The following is a 25,244-nucleotide window of genomic DNA, read 5'->3' on the forward strand; positions in this document are numbered from 1 at the left end:
TTCATAGGTCTAATATTAAGTATACTACATTTCATAGGTCTAACATTAAGTATACTATGTTTCATAGGTCTAACATTAAGTATACTACATTTCATAGGTCTAACATTAAGTATACTATGTTTCATAGGTCTAACATTAAGTATACTACATTTCATAGGTCTAACATTAAGTATACTACATTTCATGTATCTAACATTAAGTATACTATGTTTCATAGGTCTAATATTAAGTATACTACATTTCTGCTCCCCTCTGTCATCATATATCTAACATTAAGTATACTACATTTCATAGGTCTAACATTAAGTATACTATGTTTCATAGGTCTGACATTAAGTATACTACATTTAATCAGACCAACATTAGGTATACTACATTTCATAGGTCTAACATCAAGTATACTACATTTCATAGGTCTAACATTAAGTATACTATGTTTCTGCTCCTTTCTGCCGTTATATGTCTGACATCAAGTGTACTACATTTCAGCTCTTTTTCTGTCATTTACATTAACATTGAGTTAACATGAACATTAAGTTTTACATACTAAGCTTAGTAACTCTGGCTCATTCACTCGTCTACTCAGTGCAGGACAGCTATGGTTTCTTTTAGCTTGTATTGTATTACACGTTTAGAAAACACACCACCAAAGTTTAAGTGTGCTCACATTTGCATGAATTTCGGGTTGACTCGTCTGCTCTACTTCAAGTTCGTTGTGTTTATACTGGTGGTTTCGCTCTTCACAGTTTACAAAGGATCTTGTTTTTCTTGACATCAAATGAGAAATTTATCCTCATGTCTGATCTCTTCCCAACTCGCCTCTCCACATTATTGTGTGGGTTTTTATTTGTTGACTTAAGCGTCGATTGATTTCATCACCCTAAATCAGTTTTTATTTAGTCATCATCTTGTTTTCATCAGTGATGAAAGTTTTGACAATGAAATTAACACTGTTTCAACGTTTGAGAAAGCGGTATCGTTGAACCGACTGAAGCTGATGAGTGAGTGAAAAAACTAATTTATGACACATTTCTTCTTCTTCTTCTTCTCTCAGATGTTCACTGGTCTCCTGAAGCACACGCCACCTCCGGCCTCCGCTGCAGCAGCCTCCTCCTCTGCCTCGGACCAAAACAGTAACGCACAAACTACAGTTCCCACAATCCCGCGGGGACACCTGGTCGTGGGCCCCAAGGACCAGCTCCGCCTCCTCACCCCCGTGGGCAGCACGGCGACGTCCAATCACTGCACGGTGGCGGGGGCCCACGCCGCTAAGCACTCCGGGGGCGCGCCGCGACCTCCTTCCTCCCTGAGCGAGGAGGACGATGGAGGAGGAGGCGGAGGAAGGGTGAAGAAGAAACGAAAGAAAAAGGACAAGCGAGGGCGGGAGAAAGGAGGAGGAGGAGGAGTGGTGGAGGTGGAGGAAAGGGAAAGCAGCAAACCAAAGAAACGAAAGGAGGAGAAGGAGGCGGCGACGGTGGTCACGCTGAGGAAGTGCGTGGAGCCCAAGGAAGTGAAGGAGAGAAAGGAGCGCAGGACCAAGGGGAGGGAGGGCAGGAAAGAAAGTGTAACGGAGATAAAGAATGTGACGGGGCGGAAAGCGGCAGGTGCTGCTGTGGCCCCCGGGCCGGCCGCGGTGCCCGTCAAGGTGCCTGGAAAGAGAGGAAGGAAACCGAAAGTCAAAATCCTACCTCCTGTACCCACAAATCAAGGTACGCAGAGACGTAAGTGTGTGTTGGGTTTTTGGTGTGTGTAATATGTATATAGAGGTTGTGTGTGAAGACGTGATGTCCATTTAAACACAAAGGTTCAGTGTTGGTTGGGAGTTAAATGTGCTCATTAATTACTTTATACAAGATATTTAGACCTACTGTATTAAATAGTACATATAATAAGACCTGGGTGATAAACAATAACAATAAATATCTAGACATAATATTCCTAGATAGAAATGTTGGATATATATTTAGATATTAAATTACAGCAGCTAATGATCGGGTTTTAAGCTCTGGAAGAAGCTTGTAGAAGATGAATAAAGCAGATGCTGTACCAAACAACAAATGAAAAACAGGAGAAAAATGTGCATGCAGGTATTTATCTGGATATCACCAGCATGACGTTTCTTGCACAAAGCTCTATCTATACTAGAAAATCAACTAGAACATCACTATCTTAAATAAACAATGGTCACCTGACAGTCACATGATATGTCAATCCCACTTAATACTTTACAGGTGTGCATATAGGTGCAGATAAATGAATGTGTAAATGAAAAAAAGAAAACAAGTAAAAAAACAATCTATGTACATGAAGGCCTAAATGTAGTAGTACTATGACCCATATTTGATTAAATATGAGTATGAATATGAGGTGTTTAGGGAAAGTCAGTTAATTGTAGTGTCTACTGATAGTATGCATATGAGGTGTTTAGGGAAAGTCAGTTAATTGTAGCGTCTACGATAGTATGCATATGAGGTGTTTAGGGAAAGTCAGTTAATTGTAGCGTCTGCCGATAGTATGCACGTGAGGTGTTTAGGGAAAGTCAGTGAATTGTAGCGTCTACCGATAGTATGCACGTGAGGTGTTTAGGGAAAGTCAGTTAATTGTAGCGTCTACGATAGTATGCATATGAGGTGTTTAGGGAAAGTCATTTAATTGTAGCGTCTACCTATAGTATGCATATGAGGTGTTTAGGGAAAGTCAGTTAATTGTAGCGTCTACCGATAGTATGCACGTGAGGTGTTTAGGGAAAGTCAGTAATTTGTAAATCATCCAGGTTGTGGTTATCCAAGGAGGGTTGAATCAGGGCCAAGTAGACTTGTAGATATTTTCCCCTTTAATCCGAGGTGTGTCTTCAGGTCTGACTGACTGATCCAAGGTATTTAACCTGTGTCCGGTCATTATCAAGGTCGTTGATACCACTTTGTTCATTAGTGCTGCTGGCCGTGGTAGCGACGGTCGTCAGGGTGTTTGTAGCCGCCGGAGGCCGAGTGTAAACGACAGTCATTGGAGTTGTCACATGAGGTCAAATGTGAACGGTTGTTAAATCTCCTGGGAAGGGATGAAAGGACAGCGTTATAGGAGGGTGATAAATGGTGTGATCTGTGGCTCTGCTCCACTGACTCCTGCAGAGGAACAGGAGGAGGAGGAGGAGGAACAGGAGGAGGAAGAGGAAGAGGAGGAGGAAGAGGAGGAGGAGCTACTTGTTTAGATAGAAGTGCAAGTCTACATAAACTCAGTGGACAGTAATATTAATTTCAGATGAGAGGACAACAGCTCGGTCTTTTTGGACTTTGCTGTACACATGTGAAGAGGACAGGAGCCTCAACATTAGAGTATACAGAAGAAAAACCACCACACACACACACACACACACACACACACACAGCAATACTTGCTATAAACTATGGCTACGTTCACACTGCAGTTATAAGTGACCTGAATCCGATTTGTTCTCTCTAATGTGACCCATATCTGATTGGTTTCTGACAATGTGAAAAGCACAAGTCGCATTGAATCTCACATTTCCAAATCTGATTCAGGCCACTTTCAAATGTGCTACTGAATCAGATACATATCGGATTTTTTTTTAATGCAACATCATTAAAGTATTAATTTTCTTTCTCCTCTTCCTCCTTTTTAACATCACCCCGCTCACAAACACACTGTTTTTAACATTAGACCATAAATGAGACTATCAGTAACTTCACCAGCTGTTCCTTGTTGCCATGGTAGCTTCTGTAAACACTGTTCTGAGTGTGACGTTATTAATGATCAGCTGAGCATGCGGCTCACTAAAGGAGGAAACATTTAAAAGTGTAATATGAACAGACAAACAAAAAAATAAATCAGATTTGAGCATTAAGGCCTGCAGTGTGAACGTAGAGTATCAGACCATCAGGCTGATAATGTACCACCAAGTGTCCAGACCTAAAAGAAGGAGCACAAACACCTGAAAGAGCTTATATATAATCTAACTGAACCTTTGTGAAAACTGCTTGTGGTGAAGACAAGAAGAACAAACACATTAAACATCATTATTCCACACATGCACAAATTAAAATTAACTTTTGTCCTCAGTTTCACATAATTGTCAACCTTTCTCTCAAACTGAAGTTCATAAATATAGTTTAAATACGTTGTTTCAGTAACTTGCATCACTTCATTGACTCACTCTGCTGGTCCACTGTGGACAGTTTGAACTTTTAATTTAATTTTAAACATCATGCAGCTTCATACTTTAACATGACATTTAAAGCAGTTTATTTTGAGTTCATAAGTACATCAATCTCATCATTATCTCCTTACTGCTGACCCTCCAGAAGCAGAGCTGCTTTTAGATGTTATTGTTAGGGGTTTTTTGCCTTTATTGGACATTTGGTGGCAGAGAGGCCGACAGGAAACAAGTGGAGGAAGAGAGAAATCGGTTTAACATGCAGCAAAGGACTTTAATAAGGGACACTGCAGGTATATGATGTTGCACTGTAATCATTTGGCTATGAGGGACAATGTTTAAATGCAGAAAATGAATAAAATCCTCTGTTATCACACCAGAGAAGTGACTGTTTCTGCTCCAGAAGAAACTCCTTTCACCTTCCAAAGCTGTCGAAGCTCCTGAAGCCCAAAAAGAGAAAAAGAGAGAGAATCAGAACTAACTTACTAACTTTCAGCAGTTCAGTTTAACATAGTTTGAGGTTTAGACTCTCAGGCCTTCTCCATGCTTCTCCTGTCGTCCTCCCGGGTCAAATTGACCCCATCTCTTTTGACTGTTCCTTCTTTCCTTCCTTCTTCCCCTCTTTCTTTGCTCCTTCCTCCTTCCTTGCTTCCTTCCTTCCTTCCTACCTACCTCCTTTCCTTACTCCTTTCCTTTTTTCTTTACTCCTTCCCTCCCTCCCTCCTCACTCCTTCCTTCCGTCCTTCCTTCCTTCCTTCCGACCTCCTTTCCTTACTCCTTCCTTCCATCCTTCTTTCCTTCCTTCCTTCCTTCCTTCCTTCCCTCCTCCCTTCCTTCTCTCCTAAATTCCCTCCTCTTTTCGTCCTTACTCCTTTCCTTCCTTCCTTGCTTCCTCCTTTCCTTCTCCCCTTACTTCCTTCCTCTTTTCCTCCATCCTCCCGTCCTTCCTTCTGTCCGTCCTTGACCTGAGGACAACAGGAGAGTTAATCTTGGGGTTGGGATATGTGTCTTTTTTGATGCATTGTGAGTTCATGTGTGATTCCCACCTGTAGCAGAGGTTTTAAATGCGTTTGTTAGAATATATTATAAAGTTGCTTCTGCTGGGAATTGAAACAGATCTCTGCAGTTTGTTTTTTTGCTATATTTTGGTCAGTATAATAAAACTAATGGGAATAATCAAGTCCAGATGAAGTTATATTAACCCTTATATACTGTTTAGGGTCCAATTTGACCCATTTTTTACATTTAAGAGCTGTAAAAACGCCCTAATTACTTTTTATTTAGCCTGAAATTTGATGACTTCTACTAAAATATACAAATTTGGAAACATTTCAACCTTTTAAAACCTTTTGTGTGCAGCTGATACACAGTTTTGATCCATATTTATACTGTTGCATTCGTCACATTTAATATAATTCACTGAGCTCATTATGTTGCTCCTGTTTTTATGTAACTTATAGTGTGATTGTAAAAGTTTATTCTCCATACACAAGATCATAAAACTTCAGAATAAACTCCCTCTGCTCTCTGAAAGCTCCACTAAGGACTAATCACACATTTATCTGATTTATGAGGTATTAAACAATGATTTAAAGTGAATAAATCCAACGTAGAGATGATCAGTGGGATATGTGTGAGGATCTCACTTTGACTCACTCATGATCACACATGTCTTTATCTCACCAGCACCTCCTCCTTCCTCAGGACACTCCACCAAGGTCCAAAGGCAGGTCCATGCCAACCAAGGCCACGGCAAGAACCACGGCCAGGCCAACAGCAAGACCCCCGTCCCCACAGCACCAAAACAGAGGGGCCGCAAACCCAGGTAAGACATCAGAGAGAGAGAGAGAGAGAGAGAGAGAGAGAGGATTTAAGTGGGAGAAGAATTCAGATGAAAGGAAGTGAAAGAGGCTGCAAGCTTTAGAAGTGGACATTGATGGAGTAAAGTGAGCGAGGTAAAGCGGTAAACCTGTCAACCTCGACTAATGATACCGTTCTTCTCTCCGTAACAAATATTTCACTGTAAGGCGATATTTTGGTGCTTTTCTTTTCCTTTATTGGTCAGAAAAATGGGGGAAGGAGAGTTTTATTCAGACTAGAGACAACATGAGTACACAGAGCAGGTGGTGGTTCAACCCCTTTTCTGGGCTGGTGCTTAATTTGGAACCAGTTTTCCTGTTTCGACAGACAAAGAACCGTCTCTCAGCCAGAAAAAACAGTTCCAGCGTAGCCCCAATTCTTTGCTAGACTAGAAGAATGAATCGCTTACGTTAGGGGGCAGGGGGCGGGGTTATTGAGACCAACCACAACAAACAAGGCCGCATAACGGTGAATAGATAAGGAGTTAATTATCCCTTGAACATTTGACTGATGGTGAAATTCAGACACGTTTGCGTTGTGAGTTAGCTGTGCTCTGCTGGCTAACGTTAGCTTACAACAAAGGCTAACGTAACCATCTCAATCCTGTCGAGCAGCACAAAGAACCGGCTCTTGGCCAGAAAAACTGGTTCCAGAGTAGCTCCAAGTCTTTGCTGGACTAGAAGAACAAACCACTTACATTAAGGGACATGGGGAGGGGTTATTCAGACCAACCACAACAAACAAGACCGAGTGGTGAATTATCCTTTGAGCATTTGATTGATGGTGAAATTCAGACATGTTGTGAGTTAGCTGGCTAACTCACAACGCGACTCACAACGCGACTCTGCCGGCTAACGTAACCATCTCAATCCTGTTGAGCAGCACAAATATGCTGTATCTACCGTGTTTGGATGCCAATGAAGCCTCATAGAGCCAGGAGCACCAGCTATACAAAAGTTGTGAGTTAGCTATGCTCTGCCGGCTAACGTTAGCTTACAACAAAGGCTAACGTAACCATCTCAATCCTGTCGAGCAGGAGCAGAAACACTGAAACATACAATTTAAAGAAGGACCCAATTATACTTCACTACTAATGTTTGCAATAGTCATACAATGCAATAAAGTCCGGACCTATTTTTATATATTGGGGTGAAAAAAGGGATTTCATGAGTTAAATAGTTCAGATATACATATTAGTCAATTTCTGTTTGTCTTTAAATTAAAAAAAGCAAAAAAGAGATCCAAAAACAGAGAAGAAAAGTTAAAATAAAGAATTAAAAATAGCATCTTAAATATATAGCATCATATAAAATATGTGTGGAGAAAGTGAGATGAAACGGAGACAAGTGAGAAGACGAGTGGAGATGAAAAATATCTTTCTGACTGATTTCATCAAGAGAGAGAAAGAAGAAGTAGAGAGAAGTAGAGAGAGATAAGAGAGAGAGAGAGAGAGAGAGAGAGAGAGAGAGAGAGAGAGAGAGAGAGAAGAAGTAGAGAGAGAGAGACAGAGAAGAAGTAGAGAGAGATAAGTAGAGAGAGAGAGAGAGAGAAGAAGTAGAGAGAGATAAGTAGAGAGAGAGAGAGAGAGAGAGCGAGAAGTAGAGAGAGAGAGACAGAGAAGAAGTAGAGAGAGAGAAGTAGAGAGAGAGAGACAGAGAAGAAGTAGAGAGAGATAAGTAGAGAGATAGAGAGAGAAGTAGAGAGAGAGAGGAGTAAAGAGAGAGAGAGAGAGAGAGAGAGATGAGTAGTTTTTTTAATGATGGAAAGAGTTGGAACAGAGAGAGAGAGAGAGAGAGAGATGATAATGGAAATGAAGAAGAATGATTAAATGGAGGAAGAGTGAAGTCATGAGTCACTGATGTGAAGTTAAGAAATGCAACAGCTGACTGCTGAGAAACAGACGAGAGAGAGAGAGAGAGAGAGAGAGAGAGAGAGAGAGAGAGAGAGAGAGAGAGAGAGAGAGACAGAGAGAGAGAGAGAGAGAGGGGTTCTGACAAGCATGAAGATAGCATGAAAGGAACAGGATAGGTGGTGATATGAAAGGAGGAGGAGACAGATAAAGGATGAGGAGGAGGAGGAGGATGAAGAGGAGGAGGAGACATATCAAGGAGGAGGATGATGAAGAGGAGGATGAAGAGTAGACCATGTGATGATCAGACTTGGGTCGTCTCCGGGTCATGTTGAGTATCAGGGTCACACTTTGTTCACTAGCAGATTAGAAAACCTCCTCGTATGTGAATCAGCTTTAATTCCATCTTAATCTTTCTCTTTGTCTTTTTTCTTCTTCTTCTGCACTTCTCACTGCTGGAGTTTCACTTCAACACAGGAAATCATTTACTGAGACAGGAGAGGAATATTTCTACCAGTAAAGAGCTGAGTTTACTCATCTCACTGTCCGCACTTTAAGTTAAAACAGAGTCAGATTTATTAATATAGAGCTTTTCATAGATATACAGTAAGTCATGAAATACTTTAAATAGGCAAAATAAAACATAAATAATATGATACATTAATCCACACACACTCACAAAATATATGTTTCTACATACATTTATACACACATTCATATATATGTTTATATAATAAAATAAAATAGAAAGAATACAATAAAATAGATAACTTTACAAGCCAGATACAATCAAAAACAGATTTAATTATTATTAATACTACAAGATCCAGATAGAAATAATGATACTACTACTAATGATGATAATAATAATAATAATAGCTTTAATAATAATAACAATAATAATAATTATTATAATAATGGCCAAGCATAAATAGATTAAACAAAAATACAGTTAACACATGAAACAATTATATGATATAATAATATTTATTTTTGGACTATTTTTCTATTAGTTTGTAAACTTTAGGGCTGTGAAATGGTTTGATTTAAAGGCATAATAAAAGTAAACTTGACTAATCTTTAAATGAAAATAATAAAAACAAAACAAGAGATTTCTAAAAGTCAAACTGTCTCTTTAGTTGGGTCTTTAAAATAAAGTAATTGGAGCTACAGCAGCATGATCTGGAAAGTTAAATATTTAATTTATTGATCATGATTTGACACTAAACTAACAGCTGGTGCTCATTTATACTCCTGTATTTAATATTACATTTATAGATAAATATAAATCCACTAGTTATTGTTACTGTGCTGCAGTGTGAAGCCTAGAAAGTGTAATATAAGACAGAAATAACTGGTTCCTGTGTGTAAGGATTAGTCATGTGTGCTCAGATGAATCAAACCAGGCTCAGATCAACAGAGAGAGTCACTGTTAATATTATACAAGATGTTTTTAGAGATTTACAAAGATAACACAATGTTGTTTAACAGATAAAACCTAAATTATATCCAGTTATCCTAAATCAAACTCGACTGGCTCATTGGGATTTAATATTCAACAGAAACTTTTCACTATGTAATGAAATAGTTTAAATGGTATAAAATAGAAATTAATGTTTTTTCTTTTTTCCTCTTTGACACAGTTAGATTTTATTTCATTTTTCCACCTTTTTTAAACATTTTTAGATGCCTTCATGAACACATTCAGGGCTTTTAATCATTTATTTGATATTTTATGTTATATATTTTTCATTATAGCTGAATAACTGCTTCAATATAATTAGGATGCGCTATTTTACAAGTTGAAATTAATGAATATGTGACAATATGAGCGATTTTAGATTAGTATACTCATTAAATTTGACTGTATTTGAGTTGTAAATACACAATAAAGGACTCAGATTGTGTGCAGTGATGCTTTTCTGTGTTAAAATGCTAAAAGCTTTGATTCAAAGCGTGGGATTGCGGGTATTGTGCACAATTTAATTGATTCCCGCAAATCCAACACGTATAATACCGGAAATTCCCGCATATATATTTACTTTGATGTATATTAATGTTCAACCAGCGTCTGCAGCGGTGCTTACTGCAGGACGACTGGTTAAAACTGCTGTGTCCGACTTTTTGACTTTGACCCTGAACACACCAGCTCTCTGTACCTCCCGCTAGCATAACACGGACAAGCTAACAGTGATATTAAGTTTAAGAAAACAAACACAGACAAGCTAACAGTGATATTAAGTTTAAGGAAACAAACACAGAGCGCTGGTTAAACATAAATCTACTTCATCTGAGCAGCGGAGCCCGAAAAACTAATGCAAACAGCGCCATGTGATGTCAACGTTAACAACGGTAATCCTCAGACAGGTAACTGTGGCGTTACTATAGTAACAAGTTTCAAGCTAACCGGCTCAGAGTAAATGAACGGCTCCAATTAAACAGTAGAGAGATATTAGTGATATTAGTGACGCGTTTTATCAGCTGATGTTATAAAACGTTAATTTTAAGTCACTCAGATGTTTCTCGTTCTCTTTCTCTTTCTTTCCTCTCTCTTTCCTCCCTCCCTCCCTCCTTCTCTCTTTCTTTCCTCCTCCCTACCTTCCTCTCTTCCTTCTTTCCTCTGTCCTTCTTTCCTTCCTTCCTCCTTCTTTCCTCCATCCCTCCTACCTTCCTTCTTTCCTTCTTTCCTCTGTCCTTCTTTCCTTCCTTCCTCTTTTCCTTTCTCCCTCCCTCCTTCCTTCTTTCCTCCATCCCTCCTACCTTCCTACCTTCCTTCCTTCTTTCCTCTGTCCTCTTTTCCTTCTTTCCTCCCTTACTGTTTTCCTTTCTCTCTCCCTCCCTTCCTTCCTTCTTTCCTCCATCCCTCCTACCTTCCTTCCTTCCTTCTTTCCTCCATCCTTCTTCCTTCCTTCCTTCCTTCCTCCTTTCCTTCCTTCCCTCCTTCCTTCCTCCCTCCTATCCTTACTTCTTCCTCCCTTCCATCCTCCCTTCCTCCCTTCTTTCCTTCATTTTTCCTCTCTTCCTCCCTCCCTCCTTTCCTTCCGTCTTCCTCCCTTCCTTCCTTCCTTTCCTTCATCCCTTCTTTCCTCCCTTCCTTCCTTGACTCAAGGACAACAGGAGGGTTAACAGAGATGAATAACATTAGTTTATTTAGTGATGCATCTTATTCTATATTAGAGGATGAGTGCAAATGGAAAACTTATCTCTACAGTATTTAGCATTTATCATATTTAATGTTATTTTTTAGTGATTGTGTGTAATAGTGAGGCTCAGCAGTGATCGGTGCTGTAGCTGAAGACAGTGTGTCTCTGTCTCAGTGGGAGGAATCTGTTAAATGAAGGAGGTCAAACCAGGGTCAAACTGTATGTTTAGTAAAGAGAGAAGAAGAAGAAGAAGAAGCTGCTACATGTGATATAGATGCTGAGAGATAAACACACACACATGCAGAGACTTTCTCTCACACATATACATACACACACACACAGACGCATGCAGACACTCTCACACACACACACACTCACACACATAGATACACAGACACTCTTACACACTCACACACACAGATACACACGCAGACACTTTCTCTCTCACACACACACACACACACACACACAGTCACACACATGCAGACACACTCACACACACACACATGCAGACACTCACTCACACACATGCAGACACTCACACACATACACACATGCAGACACACACACACACATGCAGACACTCTCTCTCTCACACACACACACACACACACACACACACATACACACATGCAGACACACACACACATACACACATGCAGACACTCTCTCTCACACACACATACATGCAGACACTTTCACACACACACACACACATACAGACACACACAGACGCACACACACACATACATACACACACACACACATGCAGACACTCTCACACACACATACACACAAGCAGACACTCACACATGTAGACACACACATACACAGATACAGACACTCTCACACACATAGACACACATACACAGATACACACACACAGACTCACATACACACACATATACAGACACTCTCACACACACACACACACACATATAGACACTCTCTCACACACACACACATACACACAGACGCACATACAGACACTCTCACACACACACAAAGACACACACACACACACACACACAGTTTGAGGGACAGACTGAATGTGTATAACTTTAGCATCTCATGGTATTAGCGACGTCACGATTCCCCAAATCCTCCTGATTCATTTATTTATTTATTTTATTTTAAGCTCTCGATTCGATTCAATTCTAAATCTTTTTTTGGGTCCTTTTACTCGAATCACGAGTCCAACCTTTCTCCATTTGGCTGCCTCTCTGTTATTATGCACTGGTTGTTTGTTGTCATGGCGACGAGGCGATAACGCTACCTGGATACTATATTTACACCAGACATTAACCAGCTCAACAAGCATTTTCTATAAACCTCTGAAATAATAAAAAAAAAATGCTGCTGCAGGCGACCAGAGCTGCTAATTACTCTTCCTCCTCTCTTCCTCCTCTCTTCCTCCTCAGAGATCCTGGCGCAGCACCGGTGGAGAAGAAGAAGAAGGGGAAGAGGAGAAACCAGGAGCCGGCTGTCCAGGAGGGAGCGGAGAGTGACGACACTACCTCAATGTCCGCCCTCAACATGGGCGGAGAGGACAGCCAAGACCCCCTGGATAACGCGGTGAGTGGGGGGGGGGTCCAGGAAGTGTAGGGTTAATTAGTCTGACCTGCTTAATTAATCAAGTGTAACTTCACAGCATGTTGGTATAGTTTAGTTTTACACACTTACACACTGATTGGAACAAATTTAACCCTATTGTAGAAAGCAATTTTAAGAACAACCTAAACTACTTAGTTAAAGCGTCAAATGTATGGCTTTTCCTATAGTATACTATATTATTTTTATTTTTGTGCATATTTGCCCCATTTTGACAGTTAAAAGTAATTAAAAAACAATCTAAAATACATTGTTAAAGCGTGGAAATGTATGATTTTGTACAAATTGAACCCATTTTGACAGTTAAAAGCAATTAAAAACAACTTAAACTAAATTTTAAAGCTTTAATGTTTGACTTTTCCTATAGTATAGTATAATATATCTATTTTTGTGCATATTTTCCCCATTTTGAAAGTTAAAAACAACCTAAACTACATTTTTAAAGCCTGTAATGATTTTGCTTATAGTATAGTATAGTATAGTATAGTATAGTATAGTATAGTATATTCATTTTTGTGCAAATTTAACCCATTTTGAAAGTTAAAAGCAATAAAAACCAACTTAACCTATATTTTTAAAGCCGGTAATTTAATAACTTGTCCTATAGTTCAAGTTCAAGTGTATTTATTGCCACTCTACCTTTATATATAAATAAATACATACATACAGTATAGAATAGAAGGATGAAATAATGTAACTTAGGATCTCTGTGTAAACTAAAAGACATAAAAGCTGTTAAAAGGCACCTTGGTAAAAAAATTAACATGTTAACAAACCTGATGCTGTTTTTATAACTATTTTTTAAGTTATTTGTTCATTTCTCATCTACCAACTCTTATTTATCACTGACCCTGATTATTATTATAATTATTTCACACAGTATAACATCCACTGTAGTTGAGAATAAACATTTAAATACAGAAATCATCAACATTAAGAGATTAAACACATTTATTTCATCACTTATACTTAAAACTTATAATAAAACATGCTGTAAATTCTGTTTTTACACATTTAATCTCATAGTTTCCTTCCTGCATGTTCAGTAAAATAGATTTTTTATATTATATTTCTATTTTTAGATGATAATAAATGTTTCAGTAGCAGCAAACTGTTCCACTTCCTGTCCCTGTTTGATTCTCTTTGTTTCTTTATTATTATTATTATTACATCCTGTATCAGTCACACATTTCCTTTTTCCTTCCTTTATTCTCTGCTGTGCTTTTGTTTTACTCTCCTTCTACTTTTTACTCTTTCACTTCTTTGTTTCGTCTTTCCATCTTCACCTCCGCTTCACCTCTCCACTTCCTGTCTCACACAATTCATACTAATTCTCTTTATTGTATTATTTCCTTCCTCTCTTTATACTTTCCACCTCTTCCTCTCTTTTATTCATCCGCTATGTCTCTCTCTCTTCTTCTTCTTCTCTTCCTTTTTACAGAAGCGGCGTTCGGGTCGTCAGGTCAAAAGGAGGAAGTATAACGAGGATTTGGATTTTAAGGTTGTCGACGACGACGGAGAGACGATCGCCGTTCTGGGAACCGGACGGATTTCTGCGCTGAACGCTACGGCTCTGGCTTGGCAGGCGGAGGTAAGAAAGGATGAAGGAGAAGAAGAAGAAGAATAGCTCACTTTGGTGTTATACTTTTCTTTTTTTTACTCCTTAATCTTCCTTTTCCTGTCTTGGAGACTCTCGACAGACCGATATGAGCTGGAAGGAAACATAAAAAGTAGCTTTAATAGCATATTTGTATTGTAATATTATTTTTTAAAAGTTAAAACAGTAGCATCACTTTTCAAATATTAAGTTTAAAAAAAGTTGGGAAGGATTAGAGAAGCTTCTTACTTCATCCTGCAGACTTTGCAAACATTGAATAGTTATTATTCTACAGTGTGCTTTTATTTTGTAAGTTTATAACATGTTAGAAATAAACAAACTATAAATGTAAAAATGAAAAACAAACATATGCATAATGATGATTCATGCAAACTTAGCTTAAGTAGCTAATACTTCATCCTGCAGCCTTTTTGAGTATTGAATAGTTATTATTATTTAGTTGTTTATCTACAGTGTGCTTTTATTTTGTAGCTTTATAACATGTTGGAAATAAATGAACTATAAATGTAAAAACTAAAGACTGCAGAAAAATAAATCCTTCACTCCAAAGTAAACAAATATATGCACAACCATAATTCATGCAAACTTTACTTGTAGTTAATAAATAAGCGAATAGATTAGATTCTTTTTTATTGTCATTTTACAAAACATGCAACGAAATTCATGTGCAACTAACAGCTAACGAATACAGTCAGATCATTAACCTTCCTGTCGTCCTCCCGGGTCAAATTGACCCCGTCTGTTTTGACTGTTCCTTCCTTCCTTCCTTCCTTCCTTCCTCCCTCCTTTCCTTCCTTCTTCCTCCCTTCCTTCCTCCCTCCCTCCTTTCCTTCCTTCTTCCTCCTTTCCTTCCTTCTTTCTCTATTCCTTCCTTCTTCCTTCCTTCCATCCTTCTTCCTTCCTTCCTCCCTGCTTTCCTTCCTTCTTCCTCCTTTTCTTCCTTCTTCCTCCCTTCCTTCCTCCCTCCCTCCTTTCCTTCCTTCTTCCTTCCTTCCATCCTTCTTCCTTCCTTCCTCCCTCCCTCCTTCCTTCCTTCTTCCTCCTTTCCTTCCTTCTTCCTTCCTTCCATCCTTCCTTCTTCTTCCCTTCCTTCTTCCTTCCTTCCATCCTTCCTTCTTCCCTCCCTTCCTTCCTTCTTCCTTCCTCCCTCCCTCCTTTCCTTCCTTCTTCCTCCCTCCTCCCTTCCTTCCTTGACTCGAGGACAACAGGAGGGTTAAGTTCACAAAGCTAAAAACTAAAACAGTCCCGCTACAAACTTATAATGATCTTTTTTTTCTTTTGTTGAAACAGTTCCAGAGAGGCGTTGATTCAAGTTTACGAGCATCTTAGTGGCTTTCTGTTTGTGCTTCTGTTGCTTTTTTATTGCTTTTTATTCTGAAAATGAGTATTTTTGAGTATAATGAGTCACCATATCATTTCTGATAAGTTTTGGTGTTTTATATAGTTTTATATTCAGTGAGAGACTCTTGTAAGTGCTTGCTTTCAATATAAGTTTTTATTAAATCTCCTGCTGCATGAATATTGTCCTTCATGCATCCGTCTCTCTCTCTGTCTGTCTGTCTGTCTGTCTCTCTCTCGCTCGCTCGCTCTCTCTCTCTCTCTCTCTCGCTCTCTCTCTGTCTCTCTCTCTCTCTCTCTCTCTCTCTTTTAGGAGCCACCGGAGGATGAGGCCAACATCATTGAGAAAATTCTTTCAGTCAGACCAGTGAAGAAAGAGGTGAACACACACACACACACACACACACACACACACGCACACACACATACACACACACACTTATTTCATGAATGGATTCAATATTTCTGTATGGATTAGACGTTTAATATGTTGAGTTTATTTCTGCCTCATGCTAAAATCTACTCCTCTCTCTCTCTATCTCTCCGCCCCCCCCGTCTCTCTCCTTCTCTCTCTCTCTCTCTCTCTTTCTCTGTCTCTCCCTCTCTCTCTCTCTCTCTCTCTCTCTCTCTCTCTTTCTCCGTCTCTAGACATCAGCATCATCAGAGGACCAAGCAGAGGAGGCCGAGGAATTTTATGTCAAGTACAGAAATTTGTGAGTGTCCAAACCCGGGAAAAATGGGAATGTTAGCAGCTCTGATATTACTAATATTGACTCATCATGACAGTAAAATAGTCCATCCTAAGTCAATCTACTTCAGTAGAGTAGTAGTTCCTCTCTCAACTAGTAGAAGATGTTGTGAACAGCTGATTATGCATGAAAAATAAATTCCGTTATATACCGTGAAACCGCTTTTATTTTGAAAAATACCGTGATATACATTTTTGGTCATACCACCCAGCACTATTGTCTGACGCAGTTAAAACATCTCGCTGTGTGTTTCAGCTTCTGTCAAACTAACCGAGCTGCGGCGGCTTCCTGTCTAAGCTTTTCAAAATAAAACCTTTGTTATTGTGCGCTTCTCATTATAATTACCAAACAAAGTTAGGGCTGTAAATTACGGGAGATTCCCGGGAGAAAAGACAAAACGGGAGGGAAAAATGACAAAAAAAACCCAAAAATCGTTTCCCCCCCCCGATTTTATTAGTTTTGAGATTGTTTGGCCCCAAAATTGTAATCACCAAATCATCAAATTTAGATTAATCGAGCAACCTTAGTTAGTAGTTTATACGACATTGATTACTCCCAGTTAAAGACTTTGCACACACACACACACACACACACACACACACACACACACACACACACACACACACACACACACACACACACACAGGCTGTTATTTAAGCTCTGTTCTCCAGAGTTACAGAGTTTTTTATCCTCTTAAATCAGACTCTACTTTAACAGCCAGTCGGAGGATCTCTGGAGACCAGCGTCTGGTTTCTTCCGCTGCTTTGTTTCTCTTTAGAAAGATCCGACACACACATACACACACACACACACACACACACACACACACACATATACACACACACACCCATTATTATGATCATAATTTATTCTCAGGGGTCATGAATAAAACATAATAAGTTTAGCTTGAATGGATGCTAATGCTTTACTTTTTCCACAACTTTAAATTAATTTATGCGTAAATTATAAAGTTAGAAGAATAAGTGGCTCAACTATTAACATTTGTAAGGAGTTAGTGTACATAATGTATTATCACATCATGCATAGGCAGCGCTGTCTGTGAACGCACCGCAGTGACACTTTATATCAGCCCATTTATAGATGGAACCGTGTGGAACTGTAACCATGGCAACGCCTGCTTTATTATTTTCCCCCTATTGACTTAATGATTAGGGGATTCTTCTTCTTCTGTGTATATTTTACTTTGTTCCACTTTATCTGTAGGATATAAGTGATGTATGTTACTCAAAGATAATAATCATTCCCAAAACGGTCTAAAGGACGACATTAAAAACATATTGTCTCTCAATTAACCCCAAAATATCTTTTTCTGACCGGTTGGACAAAAAGATCACAGTCATGTTTTTATTTTTTATTTTATATCATTAATCCATTGCTTCTTATTCTATAGTTTTATCTTCTTTATTAATTTTATTTGTCTTTTTCTTTTGCTGTTTAATCTCTCTCTTAGTCCAGATTTTTTATTAAATTTCATCTTCTATTTTAATTTTATTTTGTCTTTTTAAATCTATTTTAACCTTTTTTGTTTAACTCTTAACTTTTTTAATAAATATTTTCTGTTATTCTCTTATTTTACTTATTTTTTGGATATTTTTTATATATTTAATTATTTGTTTTTATTTATTTAATTTAAATATTAAATTATTTTCATTATTTTTTTCTCTTGCGTGCATTGGTCTCCAGTTTTGTCTTTAAATTGTTCTTATTTTTTTATTATTTTATTATATTTTTTATTTTATTTTTATTTATTTATTTTTTACATTTTTATCATTATTTTTTATGTATTTTGTCACTAACTTTTTAAGCACTTTTAATCCAGTAGTCTGTATTAAAAGGTGCTATATAAATAAAATGTTATTCATTAATGTCTATTTTGATATTCAGTCATATTTGCTGAATGCAACTTAATCCTGAAAACAGATATTTGATATATATTTGTATATATTTATATTATATTTTGAGGCTCGTCTGAGATCTGAACCATAAACCTGATGAATTATGTTTCACAGAGACTAAATGATAACTTCAGTTTGTTTTATTCACAGGGACTAATAAGCTCTAATCAAGCTCATGGTCGGCTATTTTTGGCTCTGTACTAAAATAATTAATAAATAAATAAATGAAAAGCACCAACACTGACCTGAAAATGCAAATTCTGGCCTTTTTTTTCTCAAATGAGTCATTTAGTTGTGCAGAGATTACGACAGACTGGCTGCTTTCATTTATACACATCCAGCTTTAAGCTTTCTTATGTTCTGATTAATACTTTTTTATTGAGTTTTAAATATTTATAACCTGCTAAATAATACATTTTGTGTGTGTGTGTGTGTGTGTGTGTGTGTGTGTGTGTGTGTGTGTGTGTGTGTGTGTGTGTGTGTGTGTGTGTTACTTCAGTTCCTACCTGCACTGCAAATGGGCGACTCTGGAGGAGCTTGAGAAAGATCCCCGAATCCACCAGAAGATAAAACGCTTCAGGACCAAACAGGCTCAGATGAAACACCTGTTCGCTGAGGTAACCATGGCAACGCCGTCTTTATCGACTCGACTCGAGCTATAAAAGCCTGTTGTTCCTCTTTTTGACTCAAATCACAAAGTTTGTATTTTTATATTATATGAACACATTCATCAACAGGTTAACTCCCAATATGCCGTAACCATGACGACAGCATGACATCATCACAGCATCATTCAGCCATGCATCGTTTCTCTATCAAAGCTTAAACAGAGCAGTTTTTTTGAGATTGCTTTACAAATATAGACAAATATAAAGTTAGATTTATAATAATAATAATAATAATATATATAATAATAAGTGAATGATTGAATAGTTTATTTTAGTTATACATAATAAGATAATATGTGTGTGTATGCAACAGTGTTATTATAGTTTAAAAAATTATATATCATTATTTTATTTTATTTATTTAGTTTTTCAGTTTGTATTTATTATTTCAGTGTAGTTTGAGTTAGTTTAACAAGTGATGAAGCTGTTTGAGTTCAGGTTTTATTTAGTTTTAGTCCTAGTTTTAGTTTTCAAGGTGTTAGAAGAAGTCAAACTGAACAGGAAACAGTAACAAAAAGAGAAAATTAGTTTCATTTTGAGTTTCATTTTAGTTAGTTCATTTTAGTTTTTTATTTAGTTTTCATTTTTATTTTGATTTCAGTTAATTAAATTATTTTGTCACTGCTAGTTTTAGTTTTTATCTTACTTTTAGTGAACTATAATAACCCCAGTATGCATCTGACAAAACATGTTTACACTGATTCATTTCACACAATGAAACACAAACTCACTCAGTTACTGAAGAAAGGAATAAACTGAAGCTGAAGCTCAAGGCCTCCTTTTATCTATTCTGTCATAATAATAGTAATAATTATAATGATAAACTTTATTTCTATAGTACCTTTCAAAACCAAAGTTACAAGGTGCTTTATATAATACAATATTAATAGACTAATACACAATAAGCAGAATCCCTATATAAAGACAATTACACTGTTAAATGATTATATCTCCACTATATTCTTATATTTACAGTATTTTTAGGATCATTTTACCTTTTTGGCTTATTTTAAATTCACATTATCGCTCTCTGAACATGATCCTCTAACTCAGGGATGTCAAACATGCGGCCCGTGGCCCAGATCCGGCCCGCTGAGGTGTCTAATCCAGCCCACTTTCCTTATTCCTCCCTACCTTCCTTTCTGTCTTCTTTTCCTTACTGTCTTCCTTCTATCTGTCCTTCCTTCCTTCCTTCCTTCATTCATGTCTTATTTCCTTCCTTCCTTCCTTCCTTCCTTCCTTCCTTCCTTCCTTCCTTCCGTCTTTCATTCCTGTCTACTCTTCTTTCTCCTCCTTCCTTCCTTCCTTCCTTCCGTCTTTCATTCCTGACTACTCTTCTTTCTCCTCCTTCTTTTCCTTACTTTCTTCCTTCTATCTGTCCTTCCTCCCTCCCTTCCTTCCTTCCTTCCTTCCTTCCTTCCTGTCTACTCTTCTTTCTCCTCCTTCTTTTCTTCCTTCTATCTGTCCTTCCTCCCTTTCTTCTTTTCTTCCTTCCTTCCTTCCTTCCTTCCTTCCTTCCTTCATTCATTCATGTCTTCTTTTTCTTCCTTCCTTCCTGTCTTATTTTCCTTCCTTCCTTCCCTCCTTCCTTCCGTCTTTCATTCCTGTCTACTCTTCTTTCTCCTCCTTCTTTTCCTTACTTTCTTCCTTCTATCTGTCCTTCCTCCTTTTCTTCTTTTCTTCCTTCCTTCCTTCCTTCCTTCCTTCCTTCTTTTTAATGATTTGGCCCACGTGAGATTAAATTGGGCATTATGTGGCCCTTGAATGAAAATGAGTTTGACACCCCTGCTCTAACTGCATCATTAATAAATAATCTCTTCCTCTCTTCCTCTCTTTATCCCCCTTTTCCAGCCCGATGAAGACATATTTAATCCAGACTACGTAGAGGTGGACCGGGTGCTGGAGGTGGCTGTTACCACGGATACGGAGACGGGAGAGGTAGGTTCACAAACACAGTGTTGTCAGAGCTTGTTGTTTGTCTGGTTTTAATGTTGCTGCGGCCCAGACACACACACACACACACACACACACACACACACACACACACACACACACACACACACACACAGTGATTGTTTTCTGTCTTTTCTTTAAGGAGGTCACTCATTACCTCGTTAAGTGGTGCAGTCTCTCCTACGAGGAGGCGACGTGGGAACTGCAGGAGGACCTGGACCCAGAGAAAATCAAAGAGTTTGAGGGGATTCAGAAACTGCCGCCAGACCTCAGACACATGGTGAGTAGAAACACGACAGAGGGAGAGTTAAAATAATACTACTGTAAACACAGAGAGGGGCAGAAATAGTAGTTCAGGTTCACTTTCAAGAAGAGAGGAGCTTTTATCAGATTCTGGTAAAGGTGGAAAACGTTTGTAGTACTTTTGTGTCACTTTATAACTCTAGTTTTGAAAACTACCATATTCATAATTTACTGTGTGAAGAGAAATAACCAAATATTCATCTGTTTAGTGCCATTTTTAGCAGGTGAAATATTACTTTTAATTAAATAAAAAAGATTCAAAGATTCAAGACAAATATATTAATCCCATGAAGGGCAATTCATTTGACAGCTCGCACCACAACATACTCATAAATAACAAGATAAAACACAGAAGAAAGAAGAAGAGTTGCCAGCTGTGTGCAAAATGTATAAAATCAGGGTGCAAAATGTGCTAAATCAGTTCTAGTTCATTAAGTAGTAGCCTATATAAACTCTAAATGATAAACTAACTGCACAGTGCAATAACACACAGATACAACTTGACCTCATACATATTTGTTCAACAGGTTGAAATTAAAGCAAAACAATTTTAAAGTTAAGTTCATCATTTTATAAGCATATCTTAAAGTAACAGTAAAGTGCTCTTATGGAGATTTAGAAGGAGGTTTTATTTGCTGTATTGGTTTTTTCGTCTCATACTGACCATAAAAAGATTCTCCCCTAAATGTTCTTGCAGCGTGTGAGTGATGGGGAACAAACTCTAAACTCTTTAATTGGTGTAAAAAATGTATTTAAAGGTTTATCTGCAGCTTGCATGAGGCTTGAGCTTTTAATTTGTTAAAATCAAAAGGGTGCCTTTCAAAATAAAAGCTTTTTTTTTTGTGCAGAATTCCCTTTTTGTGTTTTCCTCATGTCGCTGCAGAGGAAGGACAGTCGTTAAAAGAGGGAAATTAGAGCTGAAAAGGCTCTAACTCTGGAAAATGTCCTCTTATATTTGAGTCATTAGGACAGCAGCAGCCTCGTGTTTGCTTTTAAACTTCTGAATATGAAAAAAAAATGAAAATTGTAGATTTTGTCCTCCGTCACTTTCACTGAAAGCACTTCATGAAGTCTTTGAATGATGAGTATGAACAGGAGGAATGATTACAGCTAGAAAAACATGTTTTAACTTTTATATGAACACCTGATTGCTGTTTTAACCCTCATATACTGAAATACAGAGTCTAATTTGACCCTTTTTTATATTTTAGAGAAGAAAATTAACCTTAAAAACTTTTCTTTTAGCCAGAAAAAAGGAAATATTTCAACTTTTGAGCAGCTGATTCACACTTTTGTTGAGTGTTTGACTCATATTTATAACAATCTAAAAAACCACCATTCAAAAAATACAGTTTATTCATCATTCATCTTCATCATTATCTAATGTGATTGCCAACATTTTTTCCTCCATCAACAAAAAGCTTAAACTACAAAATGATTCTCTCTCTGAAAGCTTCATTAAAGTCTGTGTAAAGTAAGAATAAATATGTGTTCTGAGTTTGACATACCACAGAAAAGTGTGTTGTTAACCACCCTGCCAAATTTGAATGATTAAAAAAATCACCAAATATATGAAATTAGGCTTCAAAGTTGTGTAAAAACAGTTTCTTATATACAGTCTATGGTAAAAACGCTACGTCTGAGAGCTTTCTGCTGCTAGCTCTGCAGTTATCTCAGCGGCTAACTCAACGGCTAGCTCGGCGGCTAACTCAGCAGTTAGCTCGGCGGCTAACTCAACGGCTAGCTCGGCGGCTAACTCAGCGGTTAGCTCAGCGGCTAACTCGGCCATTAGCTCAGCTGCTAGCTCAGCAGCTAACTCAGCTAACTGTAGACTGTAGTAGTAGTAGTGTGTGCTGAATGTATTCATACCTCTACAGCAGCAGGGGCGGGTTTATGCTAATCACTAAATCCTGAACACAGAAATCTTGAAACACAGTTTTTGAAGCCTAGCTCCACAATTCAAATCTAAATGGTTGAAATGCTTTTTACACCTTTTTTAGAAATACATTTATGACCTATTTAATGTGTTTAGAAGAAAATGTCTGAATTCACTTTACACGGTATTCTTTAAATAAGACTTCTGGAGGGCAGGAGAGGAATAAATATAGAGTTTAGGAAATGACACATCTGCACAGCGTGATGTCCTGGAGAATGATTCCAAGTAAAGAGTGGGACGCCTGGATTCATGTGAAATGCTGACAGAGTTGGTTGGTAGAAGTGTTTGCAGTGATTCAGAGGTCTGGATAAATACTGAGTGAAAACATTTACAGTTTAGAGTTTAGAGTTTAGTTTGATGAAGCTGATGAAAAACGAGAAACAGCAGAACAACATTGTGTTTTTTTATATTTCATAACTAAAACCTTCCTCCCTTCCTTCCTTCTGTCTGTCCTTCCTCCCTCCCTCCTTCTCTCTTTCCTTCCTTCCTTCTTTCCGTCCTCCATCCCCCTTTCTTCCGTCCTACTTTCCTTCCTCCCTCCCTCCCTCCTTTCCTTCCTCCCTTCTTTCCTTCCGTCCTTCCTCCCTCCTTTCCATCCTCCTTCTTTCCTTCCTCCCTTCTTTCCTTCCTTCTTTTGCCCTTCTTCCTTCCTCCCTTCCCTCCTTTCCATCCTTCCTCCCTCCCTCCAGGGAGAAAGAAGGGAAGGGAAGGAAGGAAGGAAGTAAAGAAGAGAGGGAGGGAGGGAGGGAGGGAGGGAGGGAAGGAAGGATGAGGAAAGAAGGAAGGTAGGTGGGAGGGAGGAAAGGAAGGAAGGTAGGTGGGAGGGAGGAAAGGAAGGAAGGAAGGAGGGAGGAAGGAAGGAAGGAAGGTAGGAGGGAGGGAAGAAGGAAGGAAGGAAGGTAGGTGGGAAGGAAGGAAGGTAGGTGGGAGGAAAGGAAGGAAGGAAGGACGGAGGAAAGAAGGAAGGAAGGTAGGAGGGAGGGAAGAAAGAAGGAAGGGAGGAAAGGAAGGAGGAAAGAGAGAGGAAGGTAGGAGGGATATATTTCATAACTAAAACTCTCTCTCCTCTCCTTATTCACCGTCTGAACCTCGGTGTTTCTGTTTCAGTGTTAATGAGTGTTTTTCTTCTCAAGCTCAGTTTTTAGCAGAGTTACTGTTTGTTTTTAAGAGGTGACATCGAGGGTTTAAAAAAACAAAACCTTGCAATTAAATCCATGTAAAACATTTCCTCATCTGTTCTTCACTGTTTCACATTATATTTTAAAATGATTATAGTGGGGGGGGGGGGGGGGGGGGGTTTGAGGATGATTTCATTTCATTTAAGGCGGTATTTTCACACACATGATCTTTAATAAATACTATAACTCCTTATATTGATATTTAAAATCAGCAGTCAGACATATTGGGAGTATTGGGAGATACCATTTCAATTAATCATTTAACCCTCCTGTTGTCCTCGAGTCAAGGAAGGAAGGCAGGGAGGGAAGAAGGGAAGGAAGAAGGAAGGAGGGAGGAAGACAGGAAAGGAAGGAAGGAAGGAAGAATGGAGGAAGGAAGGAGGGAGGAAGGAAGGAAGGACAGAGGAAAGAAGGAAGGAAGGATGGAAAGGACGGAAAGAAGGGAGGAAGGAAGGTAGGAGGGAGGTAGGAATGTAGGAGGGAGGGAGGAAAGAAAGGAAGGACAGAGGAAAGAAGGAAGGAAGGTAGGAGGGAGGGAGGAAAGGAAAGAAGGAGGGAGAAAGGAAGGTAGGAGGTAGGAAGGAAGGAAAGAAGGAACAGTCAAAACAGATGGGGTCAATTTGACCCGGGAGGACGACAGGAAGGTTAAAGCCTAGACCAGAAACTACAGGAGAAGCCATTCAGAGAAGTTAGGTTTATAACAGTTAACAGTTATTATACAGTATATTTTACAGTCTAACAGGACTTTTACTTTGTAGGAGACTGAATATAAAATGACTGCTTCAATTATCTGCAAATTATTCATGTTCATTTTCTGTGGTTTCTTTTTAAAACTAGTTGTTAAAACAATCTATGGCTCCACTTATTTTATTAGTTGTCCATTAGACCTTCAAAATAAAAGACTGAGTCATTTCTTACCTTTTAAAAAAAAAGAAAAAGTGGGATAATTC

At 38.3% G+C, this 25,244-nt stretch overlaps 1 protein-coding gene across 1 annotated transcript in view; it reads left to right on the plus strand.

The window, feature by feature from the left end:
• The first annotated feature begins 1,054 nt into the window (after positions 1 to 1,054).
• The window catches only part of chd6 (chromodomain helicase DNA binding protein 6), an 80,132-nt gene continuing 55,942 nt past the window's right edge, over positions 1,055 to 25,244 (plus strand). Inside the window, exons 1-9 of the mRNA XM_053315615.1 lie at positions 1,055 to 1,709; positions 5,858 to 5,996; positions 12,445 to 12,598; positions 14,076 to 14,225; positions 15,904 to 15,969; positions 16,257 to 16,303; positions 18,756 to 18,873; positions 20,776 to 20,862; positions 21,020 to 21,157. Of these exons, the coding sequence (XP_053171590.1) occupies positions 1,055 to 1,709; positions 5,858 to 5,996; positions 12,445 to 12,598; positions 14,076 to 14,225; positions 15,904 to 15,969; positions 16,257 to 16,303; positions 18,756 to 18,873; positions 20,776 to 20,862; positions 21,020 to 21,157 (1,554 nt within the window). The remainder of the gene's footprint in view (positions 1,710 to 5,857; positions 5,997 to 12,444; positions 12,599 to 14,075; positions 14,226 to 15,903; positions 15,970 to 16,256; positions 16,304 to 18,755; positions 18,874 to 20,775; positions 20,863 to 21,019; positions 21,158 to 25,244) is intronic.

The sequence above is a fragment of the Scomber japonicus genome, chromosome 3 (assembly GCF_027409825.1).
Source record: "Scomber japonicus isolate fScoJap1 chromosome 3, fScoJap1.pri, whole genome shotgun sequence".
NCBI classification, from domain to species: domain Eukaryota; kingdom Metazoa; phylum Chordata; class Actinopteri; order Scombriformes; family Scombridae; genus Scomber; species Scomber japonicus.